At 42.8% G+C, this 25,335-nt stretch overlaps 1 protein-coding gene across 2 annotated transcripts in view; it reads left to right on the top strand.

Moving 5' to 3' along the window:
* DCLK1 (doublecortin like kinase 1) overlaps positions 1-25,335 on the top strand; it is a gene marked incomplete at both ends in the record, with an annotated part of 324,629 nt that overhangs the window by 221,673 nt on the left and 77,621 nt on the right. For both annotated transcript variants that reach the window (XM_082859399.1, XM_082859403.1), the window contains one exon: positions 7,850-7,966. In XM_082859399.1, coding sequence (XP_082715525.1) covers positions 7,850-7,966 — 117 coding nt within the window. The remainder of the gene's footprint in view (positions 1-7,849; positions 7,967-25,335) is intronic.

Genomic DNA, 25,335 nt, shown 5'->3' with positions numbered 1-25,335 from the left:
TACCTGCATCCTGGTCTAAGCCACCACCCTTCCTCTCCTAGATTCGCCCCAGAGTGATCTTTTAGGCTCACAGATCAGAACACAACAATGCCTTTGCTTAAAGCCCTTCTATAACTTCCCATCCTGCTTAGAGTAAAATCCAAACCCCTCACTTGTCTCCCCAACCCTGACTTGATCTGGCCCCCGCCTACCTCTTTCCTGTAATCTACCCGTGGCTGGTTCCTTCCTATGTTCGGAGCTCACCTTTGATGTCCTCTACACCCAGAGACCTTCTCTGACCATCACCATCGAGAAACCACTCACCCAGGCGCTGTCACAGCCTCCTTTCACCCCTTGGCAAAGCACTTAGAAAATCAGCTCTTGTTCTTGTTTTTGTTTTTAAGGCCCATTTCAACTTCCCATCAGAGTAGGTACCCTGTCTTCTGATTTACTGCTACATCGGCACTTAAACAGCAGGGACTTGGTAAATATTTGCAAGATGGATGAATTTAAGCTGAGCCGGGAAGTATGAGCTGAAGTGAGCCAGCACAAGGGCGGAATTGTTCCTTGTGCAGGGAAATTAATGTCCTAAAGCCCAGAGGCAGGAAGATACTTAGTGTTTGTCAGAAACTAAAATAATGTGTTCAGAGGAAGGAAGAGAGAGGAGCTGAGGTGGGCAGGGGCCTTAAAGGCTGCACTAAGGCTGTTCACAAAGAGCAGCAAGGAGTCATAGCGGGGGAGTAACAACAGAATCCTGACAAAAGTTTTCAAGAAAGCCTTGTCCTAAAGTTGCGTCACACACACTCTGACAGGTTGAAAGGCCACAAGATGTTAACTTGTAAATGTTACCTTACTTGGAAAAAGCTTCTTTGCAGATATAATTAATTGAAGGATCTTGAGATGAGATTACCTTAGGTCATCCAGTTGAGCCTGAAATGCCATCGCAAATATCCACCTAAGAAGGAGGCAAAAGCAGATAACACAGACACGCCTAGGGGAAGTCCATGTGAAGATGGAGGCAGAGATCTCCATGATGGGGCCACAAGCCAAGGAATGCCTGGAACCACCAGAAGGTGGAAGAGGCAAGAAAGAGATTCTCTAGAGCCTTCGAAGGGACTGTGGCCCTGCAACACCTTGATTTCAGATTTCTGGCCTCTAGAACTACGTGCGAGTATATTTTGGTCATTGTAAGCCAACACATTTTTGGTAATTTGTTGTGGCAGCCACAGGAAATCAATACATGCACTTTAGAAAAAAGTCATCATTCAGATGATGTGCACCGTCATGCCTCAGTGAGCATAGGTCAAGTGTGAGATGGGAGATGTTCATGTGCTGTTTCCTCCTGTGGATGCTGTCATAACTCTAATGAAGAAAGGTAAGCCTGTTTCATACAACCTGATGCTCAAGTCAAGTTAGTTACTTCGTTTTATGTCCAGCTTAAGAGGGAGAGCCATGCATGTTGTGGAAATAAAGAGCAACCAATGAGAACCAGGGAAGGCTATTTACTGTGAGCTTGTTAAAGCAAAGAAGTCAGCCACCATCATTTGCATTTTGGCAGAGACCCAAAGGCAGGCAGAGGAGTGGGAATGCTTTATAGTGGAAAAGGGGAAGGCTTCAGGTGTGCCCTGATTGCTGGCCTGGGGAAGCCGGAAGAGGGATAACTCCATTGTTTTGAGGCAGTGCTATCTGGCTTAATGAATAGAGTTGCAAATTTCCAATCTCAATAGGTAAGAACCGAAATCTCCTACCTGGGTATTTGCACTCAACTAAAATGGCTTGGGTAGCACTATTTGGGGATTGGTTCCAAACGTGTCATTGCAGAGGTTAAGTGGTACTTGGAAGGGAGAGGACTGGACTGAGAGTGCAGTGGATTAGGGGCAATGCTCCTGGCCCTTCTGCAACCCTCAGATTTGCTCAGCACAACATGCAAGTCCTCTTTCTCTACACTGTGCCCCCATGACCTCCTCCATTTTCCAAACTCTCAACTAGGAAACCACCAGCGTTTCAAGACCCCGTGTCACCTTGTTCTCAGAGATGGCAAAAACAATCGATGCTGATCCGATTTTAACAGACAATTGGAAGGCTTTCAACACTGCCAATCACATCATCTACACTGCAGTGGATGCACAGATGCCCGGAACTGTCAATTCATGTTGGCCACATCTACAGCAATAACGTGCAGAATGCATTGTTTAGGGCCCCAGGCTGGTGGTTGGCGATGGCTTCATTAACACCCTCAAGGAAGAATTGAAGAATTTATTGAAGACCGTTGGAAAGATCGTTAATGGAGAGATCCAAAAGTGGTGCTTAACCAAGGGTTATTCCCCCCAGGGGACGTTTGGCAACGTGTGGATACATATTTTGGTCTTTACAACTAGAGAGGTGCTACTGGCATCCAGTGCGTAGAGACCAGGGATTCAACTAGTGAGTGGCACCGAACAGTGCAGTTGTTGTGGGAAAAAGGAAAGAATGAGACAGATCAGTGTTGAGAAATGAGGATCTGGTGGAGCGGGCACAAAGCAGCTCTTCCTGTCTAATGTTGGGAAGCCTCCCTCTTTTCCCCAAGGGCTAAAACTTGGAGACTGCACGATGGGCGGGCTGGGACCATGTAGAGGAAGACACTTAGGGGGGACAGACATAAGATAGCAGGAACCTGGGTTACCAGGCGATCTCCTAGAGCAAAGCAGCTCCCACGTAACACTCAGCTCTTACTTAGGGAAAATTAACTTTTATTTGACTATCAGGAGAAAAGAAAGTAATTTGGGGAAGAGCATCACTCGTGCTATTAAAACAGTAGATCTGACTGGTGACTCTTGAGATGTCAGGACGGAACATCCCAGCACCAGAAAAGCTTCTGCAGAGGTTATGGAAAGGGTCAGCGCTCAGCCAGCAAATGCCTTCAGAGCTGGTTCGTGTCAGTTTCACAGCCAGCAGCCCTGCCGCGTGGGAACATGTGCGTGCCATCTGGAGTCCTGAGCCGGGGGTTCTGAAAGCGGTGGGCCAGTCTAGGTGCTGGCTTTAGACACGCGTGGCTATATTTTTAGAAGGTACTTTAAAAATCTCAGTTTCTGGGACTTTGTTCTCCAGCTAAGCCACTCCAGCTGATGTCTGCTTCCAGCTCAATCTGCTACAGGCTTTATTTTTTAAAGACTATGGTTTCGAGTGTTTCGATCTCCACTGCTTTTATTCCGGACCTGCTGCATTTGGAGCTTAGGAAAGTAACAGTGGTTCCAAACCCCACTGCCAGTAGGGAAGGGAGTTTCACTGTAGTGTCAGGATTGGCTCCGAATCTAGGTGGTGCAGAAACAAGAGGATGGACCTCAGCCCTTATCAGAGCATTGCACCTGGGAGATGCAGATCAACCCTTCCGGCATTTGGATTTTCCTGTAATACTGCCCTGAAGTTCAAGCATCATCATGTTTCTATAGGAAGTAAACTTTGGCCTAGGTCATGCCAGGACTGGTCTTTCAGCTCACCCATGTTGACAAACTGGAAGCTAAGCAGGATGGCCAGAGCTTCAAAAACCTTGAGGCAGAAGGTGGTGAATCCCCCAGGCACCGGAGGTGATCAAGAAGCCCCTTACCGAGACGATTGGAGAGGACATTCATGAATTGAGCAGAGAGTTGATTGGGTAACCCTTGACAACCTTGATATTCTTGGAGGGTTCCTTCCAACCCAGAGCCTATGAACATGTGACAGCTACTCATTGGACAGTTAGAGAGCCAGAATTGCTGATTCTCTCTTTTGGTGACCAAGCTTGCACCATATTTATACAAAGTCTCTAGAACTAAATGTACTCCCTAACTGTCTTTTGCACATAGCCACAGACAGGACTATTGTTCCATTTGGAAGCTTCTTACCTTTGCCAAGTTAAGAGGAAGCTTGTCTTTGTAATCAGGATGGGGAAGAAAGCACAAAGCATCTACTGCTGATAATGGATGCTTCTAGATGAACTTGCCCATCTCCTGAATAGCTCAGAACAACTGAATTTAGAGTTGTGATCACCGAGAGGTCTCTGCCTGACAGTGATTTTATTCTGCTGGTTTTAAAAAGAGATTACAGCCAATGCAGTGTACACGGGTTCGATCCCTGGTCCAGGAAGATCCCACATGCCGCAGAGCAACTAAGCCCGTGCACCACAACTACTGAGCCTGCGCTCTAGAGCCCATGTGCCACAACTGCTGAGCCCACATGCCACAACTACTGAAGCCTGCGCACCTAGAGCCCATCCTCTGCAACAAGAAGCCACCACAGTGAGAAGCCCACGCACCGCGATGAAGAGTAGCCCCCGCTCGTTGCAAGTAGAGAAAGCCCGTGTGCAGCAATGAAGACCCAACGCAGCCAAAAATAAATGAATAAAATAAATTTATATATAAAAAAAGATATTACAGGAGTAAAAAATTCCTTGTTTAAAGGATATCCTCTAGCCAGCATGCAAATGTCACTAAAGCTGCCTAGGCATTTAGGGGACATCACCTTTGTCTTTCAAGATTCTCCAAAAGATACTAGTGGGCTCCTTTGAATGCATGAGCATCTCTGCTGTGTGAGCTCAGGTGAACTGCTGGTGCCGCCAGTAGAGTTCTATAATCATTTCTATTCTTTAGCACCTTTCGTTATACATCAGCCCACCTACCACCTGTTTCTGAGTCGGGAGAATTTGCATACGTGGAGGTTCTCATGCCCCTGGGAACGTGGCCAAAGAATGTATTCCTTCTCCAGTTTCCTGCCTCTACATCCGCATCTGGGTTGTCTCTAAATCTGGCCATCACAGAAGGCCTGTTTCTTGAGTTGGGGTCCAGAGTGAAGGTGGGAAATGTCGTAACTTCTGTCTTACCAAATCCTGAGAACGTCTGTAAAGCTAACATTAGTACAGACCATATGGAGAACGGTACTTTCCCCCTCATAGAGCTATGATTGCAGGGACTTTCTGAAGCAGAGATGTAATCTGAGCTTGCTTGCTTACTTGCTTGCTATAGGGGGTGGGGGTCAGTTATCAGAGACCCAGTTCATGTGCTTCATCTGATTTTCTGTACTTGGGTAGGCTGCGATCTTCAGTAGCAAGAGAAGTTACTCTCCTGAAGCTTCCTTCAATCTCATCCTCCTTAAGAAGTGTCCATGTTGTCCAGTATCCCCACAGCCAAAGGAAGTGCAGCCCGCTTAATGTGAGAGTGCCAAAAATACCAGAATGAAGGGATTGCCCTCAAAGGCAAATGACCCCAGAAGAGGGGGGAGGGTGCAGGGTGCTGTCTCCTTCCTTGCCAGACTCTCTGAAATGTCCTTCATGAGAACAAATAAGGTTTTCTACTTTACTGGCTGTGTACATCATGTTACGCATAATGTTTCTAAATTGTGGTTTTAAGCTGACAAAGATTTTGGCATTCGTTCAAAGGAATGAAGCATTTGTCCTTCATGGCATCTTTTATCACCATAAAATACCATTCCCATTTAAATTAATTAAAATACTTAAAATCTAAACTTTAATGGGAAAGATGGCTGAAGTCTTTTTTTTTATAATTTATGGCTTGGCAGTACAATTTTCTTCGATTGGTTTTATTTTGACCTTGGGAAAAAAAGCAGTTACTATCATTGTTTTGTTTCTGTTTTCCTGTATTCAGCCCTAGCCTTTCAGAATTATCCTAAGCCCCTGTATGACTCATGAAGCTTCGCTCTTATACTGAAGGCAAGTGGTGTGAGGTTTGTAATACTTGTAGTTATCTTTCAGACTCCATGATTCCCCCAAGCTATCGCTTCCCTATGATCCCACTTCTGAAAGAGAGTTCATTGTTTCTTTTTGGGGGGGATGCAGTAAGCACGTTGATTGAATTGCAGCTTTAGTATTTAAATTTTAATTTAATGTTGACAGAACTGGTTGTTCACCGTCCTTCCCATTGTCCGCCATCACCCACTTGTCTGTCTTCGACCATGGACACCGCTAACAATTTTCCAGCCTTGATTCACAATGAAGCAGCCTGCTTAGGCCACCACATCAGATCCTGGGGTGGTGAGGAAGCCACTAAACCGAGAGACTTCGATTCTGATGCAAGTCACTTAGCCTCTCGGAGACTCAGTTTCCTTATCTGTAAAATGGGAGGTTGGATTACTCTAATGAATACTAAGAGTTCACACACAAGTAGTAACAGGGTCAATAACAATGTGGGCCCATACTTACTGAGCAGCTATTCCGTCCTTTTCCATATGCCAGGCCTAGGTGGTACCCAGCGGAGTAGGGGGTGGGGAGGCAGAGGAGTAAATGAATACTTTTGATAGATTAATAGTATGGTGAGAACTAAGCTCCAGAGAAGCTGGAGAAGCTGTAGAAGCATGGCATGCGTCCACAAGGTTTTTTCCAATACTCTGAAAATCAAATAAAACGCCTACATTTGCTCTGGTAAGACTTAGCCACCTGACGAAAATACCGACTTTCTTTCTGGGAGCTGGAAGAATGTCAGCTTGGTGTGGAGAGATTGGTTCTGTTCTGCCGATCCCGAGCCCTGGCTGGTAGGTGGGGTCCTGTGGCAAACAGCCTGCGACAAACCCTAAAGTCAACTTTTTAACTCATGTTGCAGCTCACGAATGGGTGTTATTACCAGTGTGCACCATCTGGTAGCTTTCTCTTTCACCCATTCATCCCTGCTAACAAGATACCGAGCTTTTAAAATTATTATCTTAAATTTATGTGACCTCTAAACATTCAGGACCTAGGACCAAAAGTCTTGGTCATCTTGCCCTCGTTATATAGTCCTGGTTTTCGTTTAAACTGAGAAATGTATTGTTACTTTATGCAGTTTGTTTCATAAGCCAACATTTTTCAAACATGAGGTCCGCAAAATAAAAATTAGCAGAAAAGAGCCCTCGCTGGTTAAAAGATTCCACTCTGGACTACCAGGTGGGCGGTGTTTCTAGTTCCCAAACCGTGTGTGTTCCCTGTCGTGCCTGCAGAGCTCAGCACCTGGCATGGAGCAGACACGTGGTAAAAGTGTAACTGGGGGGCTTCCCAGGTGGCGCAGTGGTTGAGAGTCTGCCTGCCGATGCAGGGGACACGGGTTCGTGCCCCGGTGCGGGAGGATCCCACGTGCCGCGGAGCGGCTGGGCCCGTGAGCCATGGCCGCTGAGCCTGCGCGTCCGGAGCCTGTGCTCCTCAACGGGAGAAGCCACAACAGTGAGAGTCCCGCGTACCGAAAAAAAAAAAAAAAAGTAACTGGCAGCACGCCAGTGGGCAGGCAGCATTACAGCAGTCTGATTTGGTTGCTAATGTACTTCTGAAAGGCCAGACCAACGTCCAAAGGCTGGGACAAACTCCAGGATGTGTTGTCCGTTGTGGGGACAGAGCCTTGAGCCAAGTGGATGTCCTCTTCACATGGTCCAAAGATCTGTTTTGGGAATTAAAACCTCCGTAGACACCCTCTCAGGCACTATTCACATGGTGGTTCTGATCGTGTCTTCTGATATCATTATATTATGCTTCTTGCTTACTTCCACCTTTTAATTTGTGCTGATACATGCATATGTGTAGTTTGTTTTTGTTCTTTTTTTTTTTTTTTTTAAAGAAATTGGCATCTCCTGCAGGTCCACCTGGGCAGGACCCAAGCAGCCAATGGCGGTGGTGGCTGGGGGTATGTGGTCCCGGAACCAAATCCCCATGGATACAGAGGGACAACCATATTTACTGTGTTGTCTAAGGTGCTCACTGTGCCCTTTCTGGTTGTTTTTTTTTTTTTTTTTTGGTTCTGTCGTCATAGACACATACTGGGCCGGCAGAAAGCACGTGTGACCGAGGATGCCTGTGTATTTCTACTTCCAGGTTTATTATACGTTTCGAATGGTATGTGCGTGACCCTGTAATGATGTGTGGCCTTTCTTCTTTCCCCAGAATGTCGAGTGGTGAAGTCCACTTCTTACACCAAAATAGCTTCATCATCCCGCAGGAGCACCACCAAGAGCCCAGGACCTTCCCGGCGCAGCAAATCCCCGGCATCAACCAGCTCAGGTAAAGCTGCAAAGGAGCCTGCAGTGACTGCCTTGTTTCTGACGCACAATGAACAGAGGGTGTGTGAAGCCCAGAGCGTGAGATTTCAAGAGAGTGTAGATTCCGGTTTATAATTTTAGAACATGTTGAAGTGGTGGAACAGATTTGCCAGAGTCTAGCATGTTGGCTGTAAGAAAAAGCATCAGGTTCGGGAAAACTTAGTAAAGATTCAGAAAACCCAGACTTGCCCACAGATAGAAGTACTCTTCTGACTTGCATCATTTCTGCTGCAAAAATTATATTTTAGGATAAAGGCCCCCAGCGTGAGAAATCTCTGTTAAAGCATTTGTTCTTCTTGGGACTGGCTGGTGGGGAGTTTACAGTTTATATTTGCTGAGCCTTTGTTTAACACATCTTTTACTCTGGCCCCAGCATGGCTCTGGGGCTAAAAGCCGTGAGGAGAGCCTGGTGCTGGGGTAGCTGCAGTGACTCTGGACCTGTGACCTGTCTGTCCTTGTGCTCTAGTGCTGGTGTTGGAGCAGGATGTGTACTTATAGGATGACCGCCTCAGACCTACCTTTTCCTTCTTTGGTCTTAAATCTGACATCAATTGGGACTTCCCTGGCCGTCCAGTGGTTAAGACTTCGCCTTCCAGTGTAAGGGGTGCAGGTTCGATCCCTAGTTGGGAAGCTAAGATCCCACATGCCTCGCAGCCAAAAAACCAAAACATAAAACAGAAGCAATAGTGTAACAAATTCAATAAAGACTTTAAAAATGGTCCACGTCAAAAAAAAAAAAAAAAAAGAAAGAAATCTGAAAAATAAAATGACATTAATCGGTTTGTCTGTTTGGGTCTTAGGTATAAGGTCTACTTCACGATGGAAGGGAATTATTTATTAAATGCTATAAACTGTTGAATGTGAATTATTAAATGATACATACATCAAAGTGATTGTCAGTCACCTGATTTTATGAAGGCAGGGAAGCTCTTAGAAATAGGGACCAAGACCTGTAGGGTCTATATTGAAGCCTTCTTGTACTCAGCAGTGTGGTCCCAGAGGGATGTGAAAAGAGCTCTAGGCTGGAGGCTACAGGGCCTACCTCTGGCACCACTGCCCAGTGTGAGTTATAACCTCCCTATTTAAAATTGGAGGTGCTATAAACTGTCTTTCCTCGTAAAAGCTAAAATTGAAACCTCCAAAGTCAATCTTGGCGGAAGGGACTCTTAGTTGGCTGGAGAGCTAGACCACCGGGCCCATGTTAGTTCTCTAAGAGTCGCCTTCCCCTGGGGGCGTTGCTAATTACTGCTATTCCCTAGACAGGTCTGCAAAGACCTTCTCCTCACTCTGTGTTGGCACCGATGAGCTGCCATGTCCCTTTCTGGCTGTCTAATCATGGCAGCCAAGATTGAATGGAGGCCTACAGGAGGAGAAGATGGTAATACAGAGCAAAAAAAGGGAGAGAGCATTTTTGCAGCTCAGAAATAAATAACTGTGTAAATAGTGAAGAGCCTATTTTATTTCAAAAGGGAAGCTAAAATTTCAGTTAAGAAAAAAGAATCATAAATCTGATCTTAAAAAGATAATAATGAATATAGGAAATTGTTTCACTTTGGAATTAATTGGTCACATAGTTACTATTCACCATCTTTTAAGATTATATAAGTCTTATAAATGTATTTAATTATAATCTTATAAATAAAGATGAATATATCATTTACCAAAAGTAATTTTGGAAACTCAAAAGAGGAGATAGGCAACTGTATTAAATGTATTTGTATTTGTCACCGCCAACGTTTGGAACCATTCCCTTTAGAAGTTTAAAATGCACAGGATACATTACTTCAAAATTGATAGATGGGTTCAAACAATCATTTCTATTTTCTGTTGTTTCCCTGAACCTCTTTTCCGCTATAGTTAGAACCTGGTTGGTTTGACCGGCAATCACTTGTAATGTGTGATAGGTATGCCATGCCTGGGAGTTATCGTTTCCATACAGAAAGCGGAATCCAGGTCCATTCTAAAATCAATATGTTCTTGAAGAATTAACACTTCAGTCAAGGTATCTTTAACTTTTAGGCCAAAATGAATTAAAAAGCCCTGCTCACGTTTTCTTTAATATAAGCCTTTGACACATATCAAGTTTTCAACTTCTTGCATTTTGATTTAGAAGATATCATACAATCATTTCCTGGTTATATAAGAGCTTATAATATGTGATGACTGTCTCTTGATTCTGACTTGCTGTCAAATCTTCCCACCTTCCTCTGGATGATTCTAATTTAGAGGGGGTTTATAGAGCAGCAGTACCCGGTCGCAAATGAGTGGATTATGCCAGGGACCCCAAGATCACTCCCTCTCCCCGGGACCTAAACGCAGGGTTTAGGAAGTCCGGTGGTGTTTATGTATCTTTTCGGGGAAAGTGCAGATGCTGGATGTCAGGGGATCACCTGCCTTGTGCCCCTTCACTGAACTAGCCTAAGATTCCTATCTCTACTCAGGTTTGTCTCTTGAAACCGTGGAAAGGAGCAGTGAATTATCTCTATATTGACTGTATCTGAATTTTCTGAAAATAGCCTATTCATTGTTTTCCATAAATTGTAGGACTGGAATGTGAACAATTTTCCTTTAATACTCCTTAAACATTGATATTGTCCCAAGCCCCATTCCACCATGAACCTGACTTAACATTAAGTAATCTTTGTTTTTCCCTCTTACACAAGTACCTGAAGTTTGAAATGATTTCTCCTTCAGTTTTAAAACTTCTTCCAATATTCATCTTCCTGCATGATATGGAGACTGGAGCATCATATAGAGTTAAGATTTGTAGGTTCCCGTGTTGTTTGTGGTCATGTTGTTGGCTTACATTTAAATGAAACGTCAGAGTTCACATAGAACTTTTATCTCTTTGATCTATTTTGATCCTCCCAACAATCTCCCAACAACAAGCAAGACAAGACATTATTCTTTGTTATATAATCATATACTCTATTTTTTAAATGAGGAAGCAGGCGTAGAGCTGGGGGAACTGCTTGGCCCAGAGTCACAGAATTAATAGTGGCGACTCAGAGCCGGCACGTGGGGCTTCCAGTGCTCTGGATACAGCAGGCTGGCCACTCTTGATACCTGCTTCTTCACGTCTGCTTATTAAAATTTTGATCTTAAGGAAATAACTGATGCAGCACCTAGTTTAAGATTGAAATTTACAACACCGTAACCCTTTGCAACAGAAGCCTGAGCGTTAGTCCCAGACACCGGCATTCTGGGGGGTGAAGTGATTCACCCTGACTTCAGGATGTATGTCAGTGGTAGACAGAAACTTTCCTTTGTAAGTCAGTCTTGGAATAAGAATGAGAATGCTTGGTAAATCTTGTCTTTGCTCCTTACTCATTTCTCTTCTTGGGACTAGAAGAAGTTAGAGGTGTTTTATTAATGTAAGGTATTCATTTAGACATTCAGAAATATCCAGTTCAGGCCTGCTAGTGTCAGGAACTTGCTAGGCGCTAATAATGCAGAGATGAAAGAAACAGCCCCTCCACTCAAGAAGCACACGGTTCAAGCCCCCTAAATAATTTATAGATAATGTAATTCATGTAGCTGTTGAATTATTATTAGTCTCTGTAACAGTAAGGGTCCAAAGAAGGCAAATTGGAGCTAGAAGAAGTCTTAATAACAATAGAAGAATAAGGGGCCCCCAGACAATTGTGTGCAGAGCCATTAAATGAGGTATCACTAAGAAATGGGGAAAACGGGTTTTAGCTTCTTAAAGGAACAAGAATACATAAGAGCATCATAAAGAGAGTTTAATATGGGTTGAATCTTTATTCATGTGTCTGTCTTTGGAACACAGACATCTCATAAAATGTGTAATTTAAAAGTGAATTTCTTTTCAACAAATTCCTTTGTCTGCATAGGGAAGTTATAACAAAGTATCTCCCCAAATAAGAGTATTCTGTGCACTCATTCAATTTCAGTAAGAATGGGTAAGGTTTCATTTTACTTTATATTGTTTTCTTAATGTTAAAAGTATAAGAAAACCACATTTACCTATCTTGAATTTTCATTACTGTAGTCCTCCTTAAAAACTTAGAGATTTCAAAATTTTGACCTCTTCTTGGATTCCTTAGAAAAACATGGGTTTGTGTGTTTGTTTTAGTTTTGTTCCCATTTAGATGGACGGCCGTTTTTTTTTTTTTTTTTTTTTTTTTTTTTTGTAGAGTGACTCCTTCTGTTTAGAATCTCTATCTATACAAGCCGTGACAAACATAACTGAGTGCCCCGTCGTGCCTTACATTCATCAATCCAAGCATGAGCTGATGCACTTTCTTGCCCTCCAGAAGCTTATGGTCTAAGGTAGAAACACTCATAGCAACAACCATTCATTCATTCAGTATGCATTGAGAACCCACCATGGACTAGTGATGTGAGAGTTGCAAGAGTGAACATTTGAAAGAGGGAAATCTGGATGCCTTAGTTAATGACCTTCTACCATGACAGAAGCATCATTCCATATTTCCCAGGCTTAAAACTTACTTGTATGTGACTCTTGAAATCCTGAAGTCTTTTTATTTATGCTAGTCAAAATTTACTTTTTTACAGTTATATAAAAATATTTTATGCAACATATGCAGATAAGAATCAAAGCTGGGGAAGCAAAGATAATTTTAATCAGCTTACTGGTCCAATTTGTCAGTTGTTAAAATTTATATCAAACACCTTCAAAGGCAGATTGCTAGCTATTAATTTTTTAGCTCAGTCTTTTTCCTTTAGTGTAGAGATTTCAGCCATGTATTTTCTGTAGAGGATCTTTTCTGCTTTGGCATTCCAAGAGAATTGTTGAAAACAAAATGCACCAAGAAAATCAAGAGGGCTGAAGATTCATTCCCTGTGTTTTTAGAATTTTTTGCTGCATATATGCTGAATCCTCCTTCCATTCTCTTTCCCTGTCCCCATCAACTGCCCCTAGCACTCACTCTCAGCAGGTGAGTATTTCCAAAGATAGTCCTTCAAACTTTGAACGGTTATCTTGACCCACCGTCTTTGTGGGGGCAGCATTGTATGTCAACTCCTGTTGTAAAGTCCTCACTGCTCATGCTCCATGTTAGTTAAATAAATATTTCCTGAGCATCTACTGTGTGCCAGGCTTGTGTTAGTTTGTAAGGATACAAAGATGATTAAACCGCTCTTCTTGTCTTCACGTTGGGAAACAAACATGTATAACACTATGATAGTGTAGTAAGGGCTGTGACAGCCCAGAGAAAGAAGGGGCTAAATCTCATTAATAGGGTCAGAGAAAAAAGGCTGATAAATTGGGACATGAAGGATCTTGCCAGGAGAAGGGCCAGGAGGACATCACCACCTGAGAAAACAATGAGAGTTAAGGCACAAAGGCATGGAAGTATATGGCATGTTTAAGGAGCAGTGGCTAGTCCAATAAAAATGAATGGTAGCATTACAGGAAAGGGAGAAGACGGTGGTAGCCTAGTTGGTTGCACTGAGATTGCACAGGGCCAGGAAGGCATAATTTTGTTGTAGGTATTAGGGGGTGAAAAGGGATTTTTAGTAAGGCCATGATTTGATTTTTATCTGAATTTTGGAAACAGTGGTACAGTGGTAGAGGGGATGGCTACACGTGAAGAGCCAGGAGCCAGGAAGGCTCCATGAAGTCATCCTGGAAAGAATTGTTAGGACAGAATTGAAACAACAACGCTGAAAATGGGGGAGACTTCAAAAGGGAAATGAAACCAGGAATTTCACTGGATATGAGGCCGGAGGAAGAGAGAGGCATCAGAGATGTGGAGCAGGTTTGCCAATCGAGGAGGAGAGGTAGGGAAGGGGTCCCATTTTAGACCTGTCCCATGTGAGATGCTTCGGAAGCACCAGTGGGCAAGTAGTGAGGGACAGTGTGTAAGTCAGGTTTGAGCTGACAATGCGTATTTGAGAGACCCTGGCATATAGTAGTGATTTTAATAGAAATGTAAAATACCTCTCCCCTCAACCCAAGGAGAGATTTGTAAGGATAAGGATGAAAATGGAACCACGGGGAACATCTGCAGTTACACGAGCACATCAGGAGGACCTTCAAGATGGCGGAGGAGTAAGACGCGGAGATCACCTTCCCCCCGACAAGTACATCAAAAATACATCTGCATGTGGAACAACTCCTACAGAACACCTACTGAACGCTGGCAGAAGACCTCAGACTTCCCAAAAGGCAAGAAACTCCCCACGTACCTGGGTAGGGCAAAAAAAGAAAAAAAAAAAAGAAAAAACAGAGACAAAAGAATAGGGACGGGACCTGCACCTCTGGGAGGGAACTGTGAAGGAGGAAAAGTTTCCACACACTAGAAAGCCCCTTCACTGGTGGAGACGTCGGGTGGGCAAGGGGGAAGCTTCGGAGCCACGGAGGAGAGCGCAGCAACAGGGCTGCGGAGGGCAAAGCGGAGAGATTCCCGCACGGAGGATCGGTGCTGACTGGCACTCACCAGGCCAAGAGGCTTGTCTGCTCACCCGCTGGGGTGGGGGGGGCTGGGAGCCGAGGCTCCAGTGTTGGAGGTCAGATCCCAGGGATTGGTGGCGTGAACACAGCCTGAAGGGGGCTAATGCACCACGGCTAGCCAGGAGGGAGTCCAGGAAAAAGTCTGGAACTGCCTAAGAGGCAAGAGACCATTGTTTCGGAGTGCGCGAGGAGAGGGGATTCTTCCCCTGTCTGCCTGCAGAAGGCAGAGCACCACCTAAATGAGCTCCAGAGATGGGCGTGAATCGAAGCTGTCAGCTTGGAACCCAGAGATAGGCATGAAATGCTAACACTGCTGCTCCAGCCACCAAGAATCCTGTGTGCAAGCACAGGTCACTCTCCACATCCCCCGGGGAACCTGTGCAACACGCCACCGCCAGGGTCCCGTGATCCAAGGACAGGTTCCCTGGGAGAACACACAGCACGCCTCAGGCTGAACACACACTGGCCTCTGCTGCCACAGACTCATCCAGCATTACAGTTATAACTACTGTGCCCCTCCCTCCCCCGGTGTGAGTGAGCCAGAGCCCCCTAATCAGCCACTGCTTTAACCCAGTTCTGTCTGAGCAAAGAACAGATGCCCTCAGGCGACCTACATGCAGAGGCAGGGCCAGATCCAAAGCTGAGCCCCAGGAGCTGTGTGAACAAAGAAGAGAAAGGGAAATCTCTCCCAGCAGCCTCAGGAGAAGTGGATTAAATCTCTACAATCAGCTTGATGTACCCTGCATCTCTGGAATACCTGAATAGACAACGAAGCATCCTAAAATTGACACAGTGGACTTTGGGAGCAACTGTAGACTTGGGGTTTGCTGTCCGTGACTGATTTTTTTCTGATTTTTACGTTTATCTTAGTATAGTTTTTCGCACTTGTTATCCTTGGTGACCTTGTTTATTGGTTTGGTTGCTATCTTCTTTTTTATTATTATTTTAATTTTTTATTTTAATAATTTTAAAAATTTATTATTATATTTTTTTTCTCCCTTTTCTTCTGAGCTGTGTGGCTGACAGGGTCTTGATGCTCTGGTCTGGTGTCAGGCCTTACCCTCTGAGGTGGGAGAGCTGAGTTCAGGACATTGGACCACCAGAGACCTCCCAGCCCCACATAATATCAATTGGTGAGAGCTCTCCCAGAGATCTCCATCTCAATGCTAAGACCCAGCTCCACCCGACGACCAGCAAGCTCCAGTGCTGGACGCCCCATGCCAAACAACTAGCAAGACAGGAATACAACCCCACCCATTAGCAGAGAGACTGCCTAAAATCATACTAAGTTTACAGATACCCCAAAATACACCACCAGACACAGCCCTGCCCACTAGAAAGACAAGATCCAGCCCCACCCACCGGAACACAGGCACCAGTCCCCTCCACTGGGAAGCCTACACAAGCCACTGAACCAACCTCACCCACTGGGGGCACACACCAAAAACAATGGGAACTACACACCTGCATCCTGTGAAAAGGAGACCCCAAACACAGTAACATAAACAAAATGAGAAGACAGAGAAATACGCAGCAGATGAAGAAGCAAGGTAAAAACCCACCAGACCAAACAAATGAAGAGGAAATAGGCAGTCTACCTGACAAAGAATTCAGAGTAATGGTAGTAAAGGTAATCCAAAATCGTGGAAATAGAATGGAGAAAATGGAAGAATTAACAAGGACCTAAAAGAACCAAAGAGCAAACAAACAATGATGAATAACACAATAAATGAAATTAAAAATTCTCTAGAAGGAATCAATTACAGAATAACTGAGACAGATAATGGATAAGTGACCTGGAAGATAAAATAGTGGAAATAACTACTGCAGAGCAGAATAAAGAAAAAAGAATCAAAAGAATTGAGGACAGTCTCAGAGACCTTGGGGACAACATTAAATGCACCAACATTCGAATTATAGGGGTCCCAGAAGAAGAAGAGAAAAAGAAAGGGTCTGAGAAAATATTTGAAGAGATTATAGTTGAAAACTTCCCTAACATGGGAAAGGAGATAGTCAAGTCCAGGAAACATAGAGAGTCCCATACAGGATAAATCCAAGGAGAAACAGGCCAAGACACATATTAATCAAGCTAAATTAAATACAAATACAACCAAAAATTAAATACAAAGAAAAAATATTAAAAGCAGCAAGGGAAAAATGACAAATAACATACAAGGTAATCCCTGTAAGGTTAACAGCTGATCTTTCAGCAGAAACTCCGCAAGCCAGAAGGCAGTGGCAGGACATATTTAAAGTGATGAAGGGGAAAAACCTCCAACCAAGATTACTCTACCCAGCAAGGATCTCATTCAGATTCGACGTAGAAATGAAAACCTTTACAGACAAGCAAAAGCTAAGAGAATTCAGCAACACCAAACCAGCTTTACAACAGATGCTAAAGGAATTTCTCTGGGCAGGAAACACAAGAGAAGAAAAGGACCTACAAAACAAACCCAAAACAATTAAGAAAATGGTAATAGGAACATACATATCGATAATAACCTTAAACGTGAATGGATTAAATGCTCCAACCAAAAGACACAGGCTTACTGAATGGTTACAAAAACAAGACCCGTATATATGCTGTCTACAGGAGACCCACTTCAGACCTATGGACACATACAGACTGAAAGTGACGGGATGGAAAAAGATATTCCATGCAAATGGAAATCAAAAGAAAGCTGGAGTAGCAATTCTCATATCAGACAAAATAGGCTTTAAAATAAAGACTATTAGAAGAGACAAAGAAGGACACTACATAATGATCAAGGGATCGATCCAAGAAGAAGATAAAACAGTTGTAAATATTTATGCACCCAACATAGGAGCACCTCAATACATAAGGCAAATACAGCCATAAAAGGGAAAATCGACAGTAACACAATCATAGTAGGGGACTTTAACACCCCATTTTCACCAATGGACAGATCATCCAAAATGAAAATAAATAAGGAAACACAAGCTTTAAGTGACACATTAAACAAGAGGGACTTAATTGATATTTATAGGACATTCCATCCAAAAACAACAGAATGCACTTTCTTCTCAAGTGCTTGTGGAACATTCTCCAGGATAGATCATAACTTGGGGCACAAATCAAGCCTTGGTAAATTTAAGAAAATTGAAATTGTATGAAGTATCTTTTCCGACCACAATGCTATGAGATAAGAAATCAGTTACAGGGAAAAAAACAAAAAAACACAAACACATGGAGGCTAAACAATACTTTACTAAATAACCAAGAGATCACTGAAGAAATCAAAGAGGACATTTGTCATTAGAAACAAGTGACATTGAAAACATGATGACCCATAACCTATAGGTTTCAGCAAAAGCAGTTCTAAGAGGGAAGTTTATAGCAATGCAATCCTACCTCAAGAAACAAGAGAAATCTCAAATAAACAACCTAACCTTATATCTAAAGCAGATAGAGAAAGAAGAACAGAAAAAAACCCAAAGTTAGCAGAAGGAAAGAAATCATAAAGATCAGATTAGCAATAAATGAAAAAGAAATGAAGGGAACAGTAGCAAAGGTCAATAAAACTAAAAGCTGGTTCTTTGTGAAGATAAACAAAATTGATAAACCATTAACCAGACTCATCAAGAAAAAAAGGGAGAAGACTCAAATCAACAGAATTAGAAATGAAAGAGTAACAACTAACACTGTAGAAATACAAAGGATCATGAGAGATTACTACAAGCAACTATATGCCAATAAAATGGACAACCTGGAAGACTGAACCAGGAAGAAATAGAAAATATAAACATACCAGTCAAAAACACTGAAATTGAAACTGTGATTAAAAATCTTCCAACAGACAAAAGCCAAGGACCAGATGGCTTCACAGGCAAATTCTATCAAACATTTAGAGAATAGCTAACACCTATCCTTCTCAAACTTTTCCAAAATATAGCAGAGGGAGGAACACTCCCAAACTCATTCTATGAGGCGATCATCACCCTGATCCCAAAATCAGACAAAGATGTCACAAAGAAAAAAAACTGCAGGCCAGTATCACTGATGAACATAGATGCAAAAATCCTCAACAAAATACTAGCAAGCAGAATCCAACAGCACATTAAAAGGATTATACACCACAAACAAGTGGGGTTTTTCCCAGGAATGCAAGGATTCTTCAATATATGCAAACCAATCAGTGTGATAAACCGTCTTAAAAAACTGAAGGAGAAAACCATATGATCATCTCAATAGATGCAGAAAAAGCTTTCGACAAAATTCAACACCCATTTATGATAAAAATCCTCCAGAAAGTAGGAATAGAGGGAACTTACCTCATCATAATAAAGGCAATATATGACAAACCCACAGCCAACATCGTTCTCAGTGGTGAAAAACTGAAACCATTTCCTCTAAGATCAGGAACAAGAGAAGGTTGTCCACTCTCACCACTAATATTCAACATAGTTTTGGAAGTTTTATCCACAGCAATAAGAAAAGAAAAAAGGAATAAAGGAATAAAATAAATAAATAAAAAATAAAAGGAATCCAAATCGGAAAAGAAGCAGTAAAGCTGTCACTGTTTGCAGATGACATGATACCATACATAGAGAATCCTAAAGATGCTACCAGAAAACTACTGGAGCCAATCAATGAATTTGCTAAAGTAGCAGGATACAAAATTAATGCACAGAAATCTTTTGCATTCCTATATACTAATGATGAAAAATCTGAAAGAGAAATTAAGGAAACACTCCCATTTACCATTGCAACAAAAAGAATAAAATACCTAGGAATAAACCTACCTAAGGGGCAAAAGATCTGTATGCATAAAACCAGAAGACACTGATGAAAGAAATTAAAGACAACACAAATAGATGGAGAGATATACCATATCCTTGGATTGGAAGAATCAACATTGTGAAAATGACTCTACTACCCAAAGCAGTCTACAGATTCAGTCAATCCCTATCAAACTACCAATGGCATGTTTTTGTAGAAATAGAACAAAAAATTTCACAATTTGTAGGGAAACACAAAAGACCCAGAATAGCCAAAGCAATCTTGAGAAAGAAAAACGGAGCTGGAGGAATCAGGCTCCCTGACTTCAGACTATACTACAAAGCTACAGTAATGATAACAGTATGGTACTGGCACAAAAACAGAAATATAGATCAATGGAACAGGATAGAAAGCCCAGAGATAAACCCATGCACATATGGTCACCTTATCTTTGATAATGGAGGCAAGAATATACAATGGAGAAAAGACAGCTTCTTCAATAAGTGGTGCTGGGAAAACTGGACAGCTACATGTAAAAGATTGAAATTAGAACATTCCCTAACACTGTATACAAAAATAAACTCACAATGGCTTAAAGACCTAAATGTAAGGCCAGACACTATAAAACTCTTAGAGGAAAACAGAGGCTGAACACTCTATGACATAAATCACAGCAAGATCCTTTTTGACCCACCTCCTAGAGAAATGGAAATAAAAACAAAAACAAATGGGACATAATGAAACTTAAGAGCTTTTGCACAGCAAAGGAAACCATAAACACAATGAAAAGACAAGTCTCAGAATGGGAGAAAATATTTGCCAACGAAGCAACTGACTAAGGTTAATCTCCAAAATATACAAGCAGCTCAGGCAGCTCAATATTAAAAAAACAAACAACCCAATCCAAAAATGGGCAGAAAACCTAAATAGACATTTCTCCAAAGAAGGTATACAGATTACCAACAAACGCATGAAAGGATGCTCAACATCACTAATCATTAGAGGAATGCAAATCAAAACTGCAATGAGGTATCACCTCACACTGGTCAGAATGGCCATCATCAAAAAATCTACAAACAATAAATGCTGGAGAGGGTGTGGAGAAAAGGGAACCCTCTTGCTCTGTTGGTGGGAATGTAAATTGATACAGCCACTATGGAGAACAGTATGGAGTGTCCTTGAAAAACTAAAAATAGAACTACCATATGACCCAGCAATCCCACTACGGGGCATATTTCCTGAGAAAACCATAATTCAAAAAGAGTCGTGTACCACAGTGTTCATTGCAGCACTATTTACAATAGCCAGGAGATGGAAGCAACCTAAGTGTCCATCGACAGATGAATGGATAAAGAAGATGTGGCACATATATACAATGGAATATTACTCAGCCATAAAAAGAAACAAAATTGAGTTATTTGTAGTGAGGTGGATGGACCTAGAGTCTGTCATACAGAGTGAAGTCAGTCAGAAAGAGAAAAACAAATACCGTATGCTAACATATATATATGGAATCTAAAAAAAATAAAGGTTCTGAAGAACCAGGGGGCAGGACAGGAATAAAGATGTAGAGAATGTACTTGAGGACATGGGGAGGGGGAAGGGTAAGCTGGGACGACGTGAGAGAGTGGCATGGACATATATACACGACCAAACGTAAAATAGATAGCTAGTGGGAAGCAGTCCCATAGCACAGGGAGATCAGCTCGGTGCTTTGTGACCACCTAGAGGGGTGGGATAGGGAGGGTGGGAGGGAGGGAGATGCAAGAGGGAGGGGATACGGGGATATATGTATACATCTAGCTGATTTACTTTGTTATACATCAGAAAATAAGACAACATCGTAAAGCAATTATACTCCAATAAAGATGTAAAAAAAAAAACTCATTTGTCTATCTTGCAAAAAAAAAACAACACATCAGCAGAGACAAGGGGACAATGAGAATGCAGTAACAGAAGTCAAAGGGGCAGAAAGTATTGAGAAGGAGGAAGAGGCAGAAATGTTAAGAGGGCAAGTAGCATGCAAACTGAAGGGAGGCCATGAGCACTGGAGCTGGGTCATCGGATTTGGCAGCGAGGACAGCACTGGTGACCTGTGCAGGGTCCATTTCTGGGGGCATGTTTTCCCAGGGGGTCATTATGGGACTGACTCCCAGGCTAAACTCCAAGGAGAGGCTGCCCTGCAATCAGTACCTTGTAGGGTGTGGGCAGAGTACCCAGAGCCCATCAGTCCCAGGACCCTCATCCACCCTGATCCTTGCTTCCCTAAGTGCCTGAGTCCCTCATAATAACCACGGCATATTCTGGGATCCCGGTTGACACATTTTCGTAATTTTCAATCAGAGGACTCTAGATGATTGTTTTATTGTTGAATTAGAGATCTCTTTCCTTTTACCCTGAAATCGTCTTTGACTCCTTTTCCCCCCTCCTCTTCCACGTTTCGTTGGTCACCAGTCTTCGTGGCTCTTCCTCTGCTGTCCTAGGACTCTGCTTTCTCACAGCTGCAGAAGCCACTTGCTAGCTGGCCTCCTCCTTGTCTTTGTCCTCTGCCCCTGACATCTGCCCTGCGCACTGATGTCAGACTTGTTGCCGTTACTTACCATCTGCTAAATAAAGTCTGGACTCTATTCTCAGATGAAGAACTGTCTTGATTTGGCCACAGTCTTCCTTTCCAGCTGTATCTCCCATGTCTTCTCTGGACTTGTGCTCCAGCCTATACACCAACTTAAATTTCCACCAGATACTCCTTGGACTTTTCCACCTCCGACCTTTATTCCTATCACTTTCTAGAAGCCTTCCTTTGTCACTTCTGGTCAAAAGCGCACACCACCAGGTTGGCCCCGCTGACCTCTGTGAGGGTCTTTCCCACCTCCCCAGACCTGTGACAGTTGATTTGGCTACTGGGCTACAGGTGACATGCTGTATTACCCTCCCAAGTCTTAAGGTTCCTGAGGGCGTGTGTTCTTTTCACATCCTACAGTGCCTTCAAGTTCATGGTCCCTACTAAGTAAATGTTGACCAGAGGAGTGAATTGAGGAACAATAGGATCTTTTCAAGTTGCTTAGACTTCCTGAGGTTCAAGGGCCTTTTTGTAAATATTTATTAAATAATGAATTCATAGAGCCATGTTCCTTTCTCCATCCCCACTGTTTTCTGTTGACCTCCCCACTTGCCATTGTTCTCACTAGATAAGATAGTCCCTTTGAATTGGACCCATTGTCTCAGTTTAAGAGAATGCAGACGAATGGAGAAAATTAGGGCTCCATCTCACCTGTGAGGTGAGCACCTATGAAGATAAAATTAGGAAAAAAGCATTTATTCTCAAGCGTTCCCCCACCCATTAGACGCTTGTCTATTTTCTCTTTGCCTCAGTTGACTCCATCTGCTTTTTTTCTTTTTTGTTTTCTTCTCAGTAATGTGGCAGGCAATGGACAAGGGCTGGGAAAACATATTTTAGAGTATCTACAGCCTCCTCCACGATCAGGGAGAGAGGGAAAGTCTAGGGCAAGCAGCCAGATCTCCTGGGCAGCATGCCTGAATCACCGCCCCCTGAACACACAGTCGGATACATAGACCCATAGACATGCAAACTCGATCCCTCCTCCCCTGCCTGCAAGTGCAGTGGCATAAATAAATGAGCCATCTTAAGTGCAAAAAGCAGATCGGGAAACAGCAAGATCGGTTTTCAAGTCCAAAAGGTTAGTCACCTTGTAATGAGATAGCCTTGCGTAGAGATTGTTCTAACTTTGGGACCAGTTTGAGGCATTTAAACATTTAGTTTTCACTTGCCGTCTGAGACTGTTACCAACAAAACTGTAAAGGGAAGAAACCCTTTAAATTCACAAAGGGTTTGCTAACATAACATACACATGAGCTTAGAGTCATTTAAAAGAAGCAATGAATTCTAACAAGGAAGCCAAGTATTTCCCAATTCTAGAGTTTTTTTAGTAACTTTCATATTCAATTGTAAGTTTCGGGAGACAGGGAACGCTACAGAGTCAGGCACGTGGTAAGTTCACGCCGTGTGTGCTGACTGGTTGATTACAGAATCCTGAATTCATGGCTCCAATGAGTAGAGTAGGATCATCCATCTGAAATGATGAAGGATGAGGTGAGGTCGGATCTTTCATGGGGAGTGACGTGCTTTGACAGATGCAAGCTGTAGTGTCCCTGATAGGCTGAGGTGCCCCTGAGAGGGACATGGACTAAAGAGGGTGGAAGTCAGCCCCACAGATTTCTTCCACAGCTCTTTGGTGGCTGGTTATGTAATTGATCATCACGGAATATGAGAATAAGCCAGCCTAAAGTTTAGCACTTCTCATTCAGGAGGTAACAAGCAGAGAAAAAGATACAGGGTTTAAAATGTGCCCAGACAGATCTGAGCAAAGGAAACCAGAACTGGGTATAAGGCAGTGGATCTGATGAGTACTTCGGTAATTCAGATGTTAGTGACTTCGATTAAGATAACTAATTGTTAGACCTGCTTGGCCGTTTAAAAACAACCATATGAAGTTGAATTTTTCCCATTCAAAATAAAGAATTATTTAATACAGGCCTCTGTAAAATAACACCGTTTATTAGTTGAATTTTAATGAGTTCTATTAAATAAGTGACAAAGCCCTTTTTTACTGGCGCTCAGGGACTTCTGGTATTACAGGATTAACACACAACTGAACTCAGTACATGTGTCAGACTTACTTATGAAAAGAAATTAATTATTCCAGCAGTGATCCAGCCATAAGGTGTATGGTGTTTTCTGGAGGTCAAGAACCATTTTAAGAAGTTGCCAGAGGATGCTTTTTAGGTGGTCAAGAGGAAGAGTCTGAACAGAGCTCTGACCTTAAGAATGCAGTCGTTCCCAACTTACAAGCAGATCATGTTGCTAAAATGTTTGATTGTAGATGGCTTTTTGGAACTCGAGCTTCATTTCTCCAGAGAGATGGCAACACAAGTAGGAGCTGTGAGCCTAGTGGCTGTCAGTAAAGGAGGTGGGTTGGAGTGCCCCAGTGAGAGAGAAACCTCCACATCCTCAGCTCTCCAGACAGGGGCAAGAGTCCTTGACATTTCCTGAGGTGCCAGGACAGGCCACTCATGGGAAAAGTGCACAGTTCTTTGAGTAAGATGCGAGCGAGACTCAGTTCTGGCTCTGCTGCCTTTGAGCTGTTCGTCTTTGGGCAAGTTACCTCTCTGAACCTGTTTCCTCATCTCCAACAGGAAAAATGACATCAACCTACAACGCAAGTTTTCTCCCTCCCTCTCCCCCCTTTCTTTCTCTCTCTCTTTCTCTCTTTCTCTCTCTCTTTCTTTCTCTCTCTCTTTTTCTTTCTTTCTCTTTCTCTCTTTCTTTCTTTCTCTTTCTCTCTTTCTCTCTCTCCATCCCTCCCTCTTTCTCTCCCTTCCTTCCTTCCTTCCTTTCTTCCTTTCTCTCTTTCTCTCTTTCTCTCTTTCTCTCTCTCTTTCTCTCTCTATCTTTCTTTCTTTCCTTTCTTTCCTTTCTTTCTTTCTTTCTTTCTCTTTCTTTCTTTCTTTCTCTTTCTTTCTTTCTTTCTTTCTTTCTCTTTCTTTCTTTCTTTCTTTCTTTCTCTTTCTTTCTTTCTTTCTTTCTTTCTTTCTTTCTTTCTTTCTTTCTTTCTTTCTTTCTTTCTCTCTTTCTCTCTCTCTCTCCCCTCCCTCCCTCCCTCCCTCCCTCCCTCCCTCCTCCCTCTCTCTCTCTCTCTCTCTTTCTTTCTTTCTTTTTTCTTTCTTTCTTTCTTTCTTTCTCTTTCTTTCTTTCTTTCTTTCTTTCTTTCTTTCTTTCTTTCTTTCTTTCTTTCTTTCTTTCTCTCTCTCTCTCTCTCTCCCTCCCTCCCTCCCTCCCTCCCTCCCTCCCTCTCTCTCTCTCTTTCTTTCTTTCTTTCTCTTCTTTCTTTCTTTCTTTCTTCTCTTTCTTTCTTTCTTTCTTTCTTTCTTTCTTTCTTTCTCTCTCTCTCTCTCTCTCCCCCTCCCTCCCTCCCTCCCTCCCTCCCTCTCTCTCTCTTTCTTTCTCTTCTTTCTTTCTTTCTTTCTTTCTTTCTTTCTTTCTTTCTTTCTTTCTTTCTCTCTCTCTCTCTCTCTCTCTCCCTCCCTCCCTCCCTCCCTCCCTCCCCCTCTCTCCCTCTCTCTCTTTCTTTCT

Source organism: Leucopleurus acutus (assembly GCF_964270905.1).
Source record: "Leucopleurus acutus genome assembly, chromosome: 18".
In the NCBI taxonomy this organism is placed as follows: Eukaryota; Metazoa; Chordata; class Mammalia; order Artiodactyla; family Delphinidae; genus Leucopleurus; species Leucopleurus acutus.
The sequence above is the reverse complement of the archived record's forward strand: the minus strand, read 5'-3'. Positions and strand labels throughout refer to the sequence as shown.